This window comes from Podarcis bocagei, assembly GCF_964188305.1.
Source record: "Podarcis bocagei genome assembly, chromosome: 7".
NCBI classification, from domain to species: Eukaryota; Metazoa; Chordata; class Lepidosauria; order Squamata; family Lacertidae; genus Podarcis; species Podarcis bocagei.
In genome coordinates this window covers 52,651,834-52,662,705 of record NC_138132.1, presented here as the reverse complement: position 1 = coordinate 52,662,705, position 10,872 = coordinate 52,651,834, and the positions used below count along the sequence as shown (strand labels likewise).

The window sequence follows — 10,872 nt, the reverse complement described above, 5'->3', positions numbered from 1 at the left end:
AGAAGCTGGTGGTGCCCAAGGAAACTTGGTTGAAGGGTGGTTTAAAAAGTGTATTATTACTCTCGCAGGATCAATGACAACAAAGAGTCTTGTGGAATTGCCTTAAAGGCTACCTGTTTTGGCTTAGTGGACTGCAGCCTGTTTTATCAGATGCAGCCCACTCTATCCTCCACAATGTCCAAAGGAAGAATGCTGGACACGCACACGCGCACGCACGCACGCACGCACACACACACACACACACACACACAGTGTATCTGAAGAAGTGTGCATGCACACGAAAGCTCATACCAAGAACTAACTTAGTTGGTCTTTAAGGTGCTACTGGAAGGAATTTTTTTATTTTGACACACACACACAGTAATTTGCAAGGCTGGTGGGTGAGCTTTGCAGAGGAATCTGCCTGGCTTCTCCTTCTAGGGTCCAGGACACAGTACTGGGCTGGATGGCTCGCCCCAAAAAGTCTGCTCCAGCCAGGCTCTTGATCTAAGGGGGTGGGACTTCTGCAATGATCCTCAATCTCCCTCCTGCTTTTGAAGGGAGAAAAGGGTTTTATTTTGCCTACAGCACTCACACTTTGGAACTCCCTGCCTATCACAATCAGGCAGGTGTCTTCAATGACTCTTTTGGGCACCTGCTAAACTATTTTTGTTTAGGCAAATCTACCCAGACATGCAGAATGTTGTAATGTGCTTTAATCTTCTGTTTTGTTTTTGTTTTTAGTTTTTAGTTTATTTTAATTATTTTTGAATAATATAGAGAGTAATTTTAACTGGGATTTTTTCTTACTGATAACTTTATTGTTTTATCCTTTTTGTAAACCGCTTTGAAATTTTATTACTATCACGCGAATATATGTTGCCAACCCACCACCTTGTTTTCTCAGGTAAATCAACAGGCAAATCTTAGGGAAACGTGTCCGGAATCCTTTGAAGAATCCAACCGGTACGCCTGCTTACGTCCTTACGCGACGGGGCGGACGAGAACCAGTAGGCGGCGCTGAGGAGGAGGAAAGGCTTGTGTCTGCGTCGGCTAGCGGGCCGTCTAAAAAGCGGGAGCCGCAAGCAGCCCTCCTTTATCCCGGCTGCTTTCCCTCGACGGCTCTCTTGGCGCAGTCAGGCCGAGAGGGAGGAAGCGAGCGGCGGCACCGGGGCGAGGACCGTCGAGGGTCGCTGCTTCGCCGTGCGCTCCCCGGTCCTTTCCTCCTTCCGTGCTCCCAGGGGGCGGCTCCCTCCGGCCGGCCTCCTTAAGCACCCGCCCCACCGCGGCCGCCTAACTAGCGAGCCAGCCCGGCGGCGCTGCTCTTTTGCTCCAGGTGACCGTCCTGCCCGCGGCGCATGGACTTCGACGGGCAGCTGCTGCGGCAGGTGGGCGGCTTCGGGCGGCGCGCCCGGCTCCTGGCTGCCGCCTCGTGGCTGCCCAACGTGCCGCTGGCGCTCGGCCTGGCCGCGGGGCTCCTGCTGGCCGCCACCCCGCAGCACCGCTGCCGCCCGGACCCGGCGCTGCTGCCGCCCGAGCTGCGCAACGCCAGCGGGCCCGAGCTGCTCAACGCCTCCACCCCGCCCGGCAGCCACTGCCTGCTCTACCGCTACCCGCCGCCCGGGGGCGGCCTCGAGCCCAACGGGACCGGCCCTTGCACCCGCGGCTGGGAGTACGTCCTGCCTGAGGCCGGCCTCCTCTCCACCGTCGTGACGCAGGTCCGTGGGTCAGAAGGGTGCCTCTGAGGATGTGCAGAGTGGCCCTAGGAAAGGGACGGAAGCGGGAGACCCTGGTCCACCTGCCCAAATGACGCCGTGGGTTCTGACCTAGGCAAAACCTCTCGCACATTTTGTAAAGAGCGGGGAGGGGCTTGGCCTGGGCCTCCAGATTAAAGTAGGCCTCAAATTTAGGGTTAATTTTAAAGTTAAAAATTATCTTGTTACATTTTTGCATTTGATAATTTTTGCAGCTTGCTTTTATGCAGGGGTGAGGAAGGCATTTAAACAAATAAGAGCTGCCATTTGGTAAAATCCATGATTTTTGTTGAACATGAAATTTATTACGGTCAGAGACCAGCTTGATGGTTTTTGTTGTTAACTGATTTTTAGATCATTTTGCTTTTGTGTGCCATTATTTTTAAATTTTATTATGACTGAGGCCCCAAAAGCTAGAAGTGGCCCCTGGGCATCTATATATCTATGAGAAGACCTAAAGGCAGGCAACACCACCAGCCTCCTGATTGTGAAAACTCTCCTCCCTTTTTCTTCTAGTGGGACTTGGTCTGTGCCAACCACTGGCAGGTGCCCCTGGAGCAAACCACCCACCTCCTGGGGTGGTTGATTGGTTACATGGCTTTTGGATCGGCCTGTGACAGGTAAAATATTTCCCCATCACAATGCTGCTTTGCCCTTCCTTGAGTTTGTAGCAAGCCTTGCCTGAAGGCTGTGAATCCTCAGTGAGGACTGGAATCTTGTTACCATGTTCTTAATTAGCATCCCAGCGAACCCAATACACTCTTTGTGTACAGCTACTGTATGGTGTTGTGGTGCTGCAGTCTTGTTGAACCAGGATGTTCTTATCTCCAAGGGAAGTGAATGTAATGCTCAGTGGTGGAGCATTGGTTTTGCATGGAGTGGAGCCCAGGTTCAATTCCAGTTGTTTTTGTTTTAATGATAAAATGGCAAGTGGCAGGGAAGATCCTTCTCTTGCTGAGACCCTGGAGAGAGTGTTGTCGCTCAGAGTCAATGCTAATAGTCAAGAGCAACAAAACAGTTCAACTTGGTATTAGAGCCAGTGTGGTGTAGTGGTTAGAGTCCAGTCCAGCATGCATCTTGTTCAGCATCCTGTTTTCACTGTGGCCCCCCAGATGCTTGTGAGAAACCCTCAAACAGGACCTAAGAACAAGAGCACTCTCCCCTCCTGCAATTTCCAGCAACTGGCATTGAAAAGCATTATTTTCTCTGGCCATGAAGGAAGAGCACAGCCGTTGTGGCTAGTAGCTGCTGGTAGCTTTATTGCCCATGGGTTTGTGTCCTGTGGGAGTGAGTTCCACCATTCCATAACATTGCTATTGCAAAGGACTTTTCAAAAGTCCAAGTTAAAAAAGCCAGACTCCCTTGCTTGCACACCCGCGGACTGGTAACTGAACTGGCCACTTCTACCCAGGGGGCTGGAGTGTTTGAGCAGAGATGCAGCCAGTGAGAGCTGTAGACTTTGTACTGGGGCATCTGGCTGAGAGCAGGATGCTGGACTTAGATGGGCCTTTGGCTCTCCTGTAGAACCCCCCCCCAACTTTGTATCCTTACTCACTGCTCTCCTTTGATTTTCTAGGTTTGGCCGCCGGGCCACTTTCATCTCCTCCTTGATGCTGTCCATCCCTCTGGGCATTGCCGTGGCGCTGGCTGTGAATTATGTTATGCTTGTACTTACCCGGCTGCTCTTTGGGGCACTGCTGGCTGGCACCTTCCTCTCCCTCTATGTTGCAAGTGAGTTGCCCTCTTTGCTACCCCACATCCTTATTAGGTCCTCTGCAGTTGCCTCTGCTTTCATATAATGGGTTGGGAATTCTGGATCTTTGCCAAAGCAGAGACCTGTGTGTCTCCCGGGCTACCAGCAAACTCTGCCTGCCATGTGCACCTCTCCTGTACATTCTGCCCCCGTCTCCATTTCTTGTGTTTCTCACTGGCTTTTCCTCCCCAGGGCTGGAGTTGTGTGACCCTCCGCACCGCCTGGCAGTCACCATGGGCGCTGGTTTCTTCTGGGTGGCTGGGGAGCTGCTCTTGCCAGGGCTGGCGGTGGCTTGCAAGGAGTGGCGGCTCCTCCAGGGGACAATAGTGCTGGGACTCACTCTGCTGGCTGCCTGCTGGTGGTAAGTCTGCCTCTCAGCCCTGAATACGAAGGGGGTGGGAAGCCTTACAATGGAGACACATGACTCCTTGAAATGAGAGGCACAACAAGCATTGCGGACCTCATGTCAGTGAGGAGATCAGTGTGGTTCTCACCCTCCCGCCGCACTTTGAGAAAACTCTTCCCAGGGTGGGAACTCCCTGTAATTCTCCTGGTGCCTTAAAATATGGGTAGGGAACCTTTTTCTGCCCAAGGGCCACATTATCTAGACAACCTTCTGAGGGCCACATTCCATTAGATAGAAGCAAAGGCAGGCAGAGCAACACACATTTTGTCCAGTAGACCAGTTTTGGCACCGACATCTCTCTCTTTCCTCCATCCAGGGAAGCAAGAGGCATTATCAGAGTTCAGGGGCACATTCCAGCCAGGCAAAAAACACTCAGGACCTGAAGTTGACCGAGTGAGGGGTGTGGCTTGGGGAGAGTTACGAGGGCCAAATGGAGGGTCATATTCAGCCCCTGAGCCTGAGGTTCCCCAGCCCTGCTTTCTCAGAATAAGTAATCTATGCCTATCTGACAAAAGTCGTGCAGCACCAAGAGCTGTGTTAAAGTTGCTCAATCCCCTAACCTGGTGCCCTACAAAACTTTCACCTGACGCTACGCTGTGGTATTGCACATGCGTGCATTGTTAAATATTGCCCACTGAATGTAGCCAAAACACAGCGGTACAGCACACCCAAGGTGGGAAGGGACCCTTGCCTGATGGTGACGGGGTCAGAGGGCAGCGCTTATCCTGTGGCTGCCTGCTGCTGCACATGCATCCCCACTCCTGCTCTGTACATGCTGCCTCCTTTGCAAGATTTCCTTGCAACCCTTCCAGGCAGGAGAGGGTGCTGCTGCCAGCCACTCTGAAGCCTCAGCCCACTTGGCACTTCCTCAGCCTTGCAGAGGTCACTGCCTGAGTGACCTCTTGGTGCTGAGCAAGCCCTCTTCACTAGAGCACCCCCTTGGCAGAGCCCTTCAGTTCAAGGGCTGAGGGAACACACTTGATCCAGCTGCAACTTGGAGCAGCTTCCTTTAGGCTTGAGCAATGTGGGGTGTGTACTGCAGAGGAAGGAGTGGATGTTTAAACATTGCAGGGAAAGGGAGAGTCATGCTGGGACACTTAGGGGAGAGGCCCTGGATCCATACAAGAAAGCACTAAAAAGCACACTTCCCCTTCTTTCTCTCTGCACTGCACAAAGGCAGTGTCCCCAGTTTGAAACCACAAGAGGGTACGGGCCCCTCCAGACAAAGGTGGTATTGCGGGTGTCTTCTGCAACATGTTTTGACATAATAGTAGTGCATCAGTGGCAGGTTTGTTCTACTTAATTTTTCTCTGCCATCCTGCCCCAATGCTGCCACATTATTGCTCTCCAGAGGGGCCATAGCACAGCAAAAGCAGGGCAAAAAATAAACCAGAACACTTGCGGTATAAGACATTTCAGGGCTGTGCACTATTTTGAAATGAAGCAGTGTGACTGTTCCAAAACACCTTCAGGCACGAACAGTATTGAGTGTGGGATCCGGTGTGATGGTCCTGTTAGCATGATGAGCACAAATCCTCATGAACACCCAATAAAATGGATGTCCGGAAGGGGGGACCCCAAGTTGCTGTTATGTAATACAAATGACTCCCTCACCCTTTCCTCCCTCTCTTCCTTCTGGATTTTAAAACACTTTCTGGTTGGCGGGCAGAGGCCATTAGTATGGCTCACTGACCTAGCAGCAAAAGGCTGCACAGTTCAGCTGTTTCTCACTACTTGAGATGTGGCAAGTTGACTGTTCTTCTGAAAAGCCCCCATCTCACCACACAAGCCACAATTCCTTAAACACCACCTAAGGAGAGTTTTCAGTGTCATATGCACTCAAGGCTCCCTGCCCCCATAGATCTTCTGAATTGGTTCATGCTTGGGAACATAACAACCATCAGCTTTACCCCCCCCCACCAAAAAAAATTTCTTAATAATAACAATAAGAATACCCGTTTTAGATTTTTAATAAACTTTTGGTTGTATTCTCCCTCCCTCTTCTCCCCTGAAAGTTTTGCCTTGTTCATTTTTGCACAGTGTGGTTGTGGTTACTCCTGTTTGTGTAAGCTGTAGCCAAGAGACTGGGTTTCCCAAGAATATCCAGCAAGCTTTGGGTAGTTGCTCTCCATGTGGGGATACACTGTCCAGAATGAAGGAGCAGCTACGCTCCAGCTCTGCCTGCCAGGATGCCACCGGTCATGCCAGCAGTGCTTGTTCTTCTTTTTTGGGAGCAGGTGTCCTGCCCTCTCCCCCGAGTCGGGCCGCTGGCTCTTGGCCACTCAGCAGCTTGAGGAAGGCAAGCGGGTTCTGCGCGATTTAGCCGAGGGCAATGGAATCCGCCTGGAGGATGACTCCTACACTTGGGAGCACCTGTTTGCAGGTGAGGTCTGAGGGGCTAGGCTTGGCCCTCACTCTAAGCCTTGCTGCTTTATCAGTTTCTGGCTTGGAGCAACGGGGTGCTGGGTGCTCATTTGGATCTCAGGTTGGTGGGGCTGGTGAATATCTGCCCTGCCAGGTTACTTTGGGTGCAAGGTACGCCATCCCCATGCAACCGGAGGCTGGAAAAAGCACTAGTTGCCTTTTCGGGATCAATACCTCTTGACCCACTGTGAGAAGCAGGTGTGCAAGCCGTTAACATAGGTGGATGTGTTTCTCTGATGTGGGTGGAGTTTTTTGGGGGGAGCCTGTCACCTTCCAGGTGAAGATAGACTTCCATCCCCCATGAGTGTTAGTCATGCTGGATGGGGCTGTTGGGAGTTGTGAGTCCAACATCGCCTAGAGCACAGCTGGAGAAACTTTCCCCCTACCCCATCAAGCAGGCCAGATCCCTGTAACTGCCCTCTCAGGCCAAATTTGACAGGAAGCAGGGCTGTCTATCTGTTACCTGATATCACAGTGGCTTCTCTTTGAAGGTGTACTCTCAGCACCCCTTCCAAGGGGCTTGCTCCAGGGGCAGGCAGCACTTTCCATTGAAGCCACTGTGAAAACTTGAGAGTCTCTTTCTTTCCCATTTTAGCAGCAGTTTCAGTGCAAGCTTTCTCCTGCTGAGGAACAAGGTGCACTGATGGTAGTGGGAGCCCACCTTCCTCCGGCAGAGGAACAATCAGGAGCTCCCCTTAAGCTCCCATTTGTTCCTTGGAAGTTGCACATGTGGTGTCATACGATGTCAGTTGTGGGGCAAGTAGGTGATGGTTTCTCAGGAACAGCCTCCTGGGCCACATTTGGCACATGGGCCAGAAGTTCCCCATCCCTGCCCAAGAGGATAAGCATTACTTGTGAATAACTCAGGACAGATAGCAAAGAGGATCCACGCATATGTCTGTGAAATGATGGAAGAGGACCTTTTTGGCTTTGGCACACCCAAGGATTCTTGGCTGCCCTTTAGGCACCTGCTACTGACCTTGAAAATGTAAATAAATCTCAAGGCTTCTTAATTCATTCTTCTGACATTTTTATTTGCTGTTTGGTCTGTGGTTTTTCCTGCATTGTTGAGAGATTATTTCGTTGTGTTAACGTTTTGCTGTTAGTTGCCCTGAGAGTATAATTGAATGCCAGTATGTACATTCTTCATGTCAATTAGTTTTTTAAAAATATGCTGCAGGTTTCCTGGATTAGTGGTGCTGGTTGTCTCACAATATGTTTTTAATTCTGTCTCCAGAGCTGGACAACCTGTCTGGAGGGGCCCCTCGGCCACAGTACTACAGCATCTGCAAGATCTTCCGCACCCGGGTCATTTGGAAGAACAGCCTTATCCTGGGTTTCACTGCGTAAGAGCCTGATATGTTGTGGGTTCTTTGAGAACTGGTTGTGGGACCTGGGAGCTGTGCTGGGAAGTGTTGGCAGCCACTCTGAAGTTGCGGTGGTGGTGAAATCTCCCAGCATTGACGATTAGTTGTAATGTCTTCCTGGAACCTCCACGTCCAGAGGCAGACTACCTTTGCATACTGTACCAATTGCTAGTGACCAACAGTGGGAAGAGGGCTGCTGCCTCCCCGCCCTGCTGCCAGTAGGCTTCCCAGGGGCATCCAATTGGCCTCTTCACAGACCTATACATTTGATCCTCTTTGCTATCTGTCCTGAGTTACTCACAAGCAATGCTTCTCCTCTTGGGCAGGGATTGGGAACTTCCAGCCCATGTGCCACCCTCTTTATTTGACCCACGGGACCCATATCCCTGCTCATACTGTCAAACTCTAACCCCTGGTCCATCCTCCTAGAGTTACTGCAGAGCATTTTATCATCTCTCTACCCCCGCCTCCTGTTTCCCCTACGGTCCAGGTTCATTGGGAGTGGGATCCGCCACAGCTTCACCCGCAACCTGACCTCTTATGCACCGGGCTTCTACTTTCCCTACTTCCTGCTGGTGGCGAGTGAGGCGGTTGCGCTCCTCTTCCTGTGCCTGACCGTGGACCACTTTGGACGCCGCGCCGCCCTCCTGCTCAGCACCATCCTGACGGGCGTTTCATCGCTGCTGCTACTGGCCTTGACTCAGTGTAAGCAGACAGTGATATGGGGGAGGTGTACCACAAGTTCCCAGAAGAGACCCCCACCCCACCCCTCCCAGGCTCTCTTCTCCTGGCTGGGTTTAGCAGCCACGAGCCATCCTCATCTGTGCACATGCACTTGCGCGAGTTACCTGCTAAGGCAGGGGTTGGGAGCCTTGGGCCTGGAGCTGTGTCCCTCCGAGCCTGTGTACCTGGCTCTGTTTTGACCCCTCCCCGCTCCCCAGTGTGTTTGCTTGGCTGGAACAGTTCTTTGACCTCTGACATGGCCTCTTGCTTGCCTGGTTGGAGGGGTGTGGCAAGTGTGTGGGGAAGTCTGCCTACTGCACCAAAGGGGGAAATGTGCGTATGTCACTCCACCTACTCTGGCCCTCTGGCCCACCCAGCACTGGCATGTGGCCCCTGGAAAGCAGCCCAGAAGGGAATGTGGTTTTGGACTGCCATGCTTTCCTCTCCTGTGCTGTGGTTTGCTCTATGAAGGGCTCTCTGGGCCATCCACTTTGGTTAGCAGCTGGGCAGACCTCCTGCTTAGCCTGCCTGCCTCTCTATTCTTCCTCCCTTAGACCTGATGTCCTGGCTCATTGTGCTGCTCTCTGTCCTGGGGATCCTTGCGTCACAAGCTGTTTCTGCCCTCAGCGTCCTGTTTGCCGGTGAGGTGCTTCCCACCGTGGTCAGGTGAGGCGTCTCTCCTCTCCCTGCATGTGCTGTGCAGGCACACAAGGCCTAGACTGTATACTGTAAGCCGTCCTGTGTTCCACTGATGAAGGGCGGTATAGAAATGTAATTATACTGATGAGGATGATAATAGACTGACAGGCCCAGATCCCAGAGTGGGAGGGTGACTGCTGCATTATCTCGGCTGGGGGGTTGGGATGGGAGGAACCGGAGGCCCAATTTGCGCAGGTCTACCCAGATGAAAGGTCCTACCCAAATAACGGGTCCTGTGAACATTTAAATACCTGGTTGCCACTGGGGAAGAAGTAGGTCTGTGGTAGAGCATCTGCTTTGCAAGCAGGAGGTCATATAAATACAGGAATCTGCCTTCTACGGAGTCTGACTATTAGTCCATCTGGCTGAGCATTGTTTCAAGGGGTTCGTACCCCTGCTTGCTTTGCTTGCCAACCATGCAAATCCTCCCAACAGGAGCAGTGTGATGACAACCTTACATTTTTATGTATATAGGAAGATATACTGTCAGCGGCAGCTCTCTAATTAAGATGTCATTGGGGTGGAATGTGGGAACTTCTGGATGCAAAGCAGCTGCTCTCTAGCACTGGGTGGGCCCCCTCCTGAAGCTCCAGTCATCATTCTCTGATGCTGGGTTGCAGGCCTGGTAAAAGCCTTCCTGGGCATGAGGCCACCCCGGGGAAGAGGCTGCCAGCCAGAGTTTGACACTGATCTGACCTGGCGAAAGGCAGCTCCTTCATGTGTTTCTCACACAGCCGCACTAGCCATTAAAAGGAGGAGTGGGCATCTGTTTTGTAACACAAAAAATGCTCAGTAAAAACTACATTTATTTTTTTTGAGGAGTGGGCTTGGGGGAGGGAGGAAGACTTTGGATGTGGCCCACAGAGTTAATCTGGTGGGGAGCCCCACTCTATCCTTAGCTGCTGAGCTTGTGCCTTATGTAGCCAGATGGGACTTCTTCTCTTCTACCCCCCTCACCCTGCCCAGCACTTGTTCCCAACGCTGCTGCCCTTTTCTCTTCTGCAGGGGTGCTGGGCTGGGCCTCATCCTGGCCGCTGGCTTGGTGGGCCAAGCCACAACTCCACTCATGGAGATCCACAACAGCCATGGCTTCTTTCTCCACCATGTGATCTTCGCTTCCTTTGCCATCCTGTCGGTGCTTAGCATCATGCTGCTCCCAGAGAGCACCAGCAGGCCCCTTCCGGACTCTCTGCGGGACGGGGAGAGTCAGCACCGGCCCCCGCTCTTCCGCTCCAGTCAGCGCCAGCGCCACAAGGACCACCTGCCGCTGCTCTCCACCCGCTCCACAGCTGGCCCCTACGACCCCGACAGCTACGCCCGCCTTGTCTCAGCCACCAAGAAGATGCTGGGCTCCCACCATGGAGCCAGCTCTGGGCAAACAAGACCGCTGCTCCCTGTGCGCTCCCGGCACAACAGCACTCTGGAAGGGATGTAGTGGCCTGGACTGCATGCCTTGGGGCAGCGAGGAGGGTGTTTAAGTCCCCCTGCCACCCCATTGAAGGACTGCACCACGTTCCTAAAAACTGGAGTGAGGCTGTGAGCACAGAGGGCGGCTGGCCGTCACACAGGATCATCTGCCTCTTGCCCCCCAGACGTTTGGGGCTAGTATGGGAGTTGTAGTCCAAAACACCTGGAGGGCGCCAGCTTTTTGGATTCTCCTCTCTCCGTCTCGCAGGGAAAGAGCCACTGCAGCCCTACCCTTGGTGCCTTATAGGCTCTGGTGCCCCCAAGCACTTCTAATAAAAAACTGTGTGACACCTTTGTAGC

At 52.6% G+C, this 10,872-nt stretch overlaps 1 protein-coding gene across 2 annotated transcripts; it reads left to right on the top strand.

The window, feature by feature from the left end:
• The first annotated feature begins 381 nt into the window (after nucleotides 1-381).
• SLC22A31 (solute carrier family 22 member 31) lies at nucleotides 382-10,870 on the top strand. Of its 2 annotated transcripts, XM_081201187.1 has the most exons (10): nucleotides 382-604; nucleotides 899-1,697; nucleotides 2,250-2,353; nucleotides 3,310-3,464; nucleotides 3,679-3,847; nucleotides 6,130-6,275; nucleotides 7,554-7,662; nucleotides 8,174-8,388; nucleotides 8,961-9,072; nucleotides 10,111-10,870. In XM_081201187.1, the coding sequence occupies exons 2-10, from the start codon at nucleotides 1,338-1,340 to the stop codon at nucleotides 10,538-10,540; spliced, it is 1,800 nt and encodes a 599-aa protein (XP_081057313.1). In that variant the 5' UTR covers nucleotides 382-604; nucleotides 899-1,337; the 3' UTR covers nucleotides 10,541-10,870. The 2 variants fall into 2 exon arrangements, with proteins under 2 accessions (XP_081057313.1, XP_081057312.1); XM_081201186.1 differs by lacking the exon at nucleotides 382-604 and having other exon boundaries at nucleotides 810-1,697.
• Nucleotides 10,871-10,872: the final 2 nt, after the last annotated feature.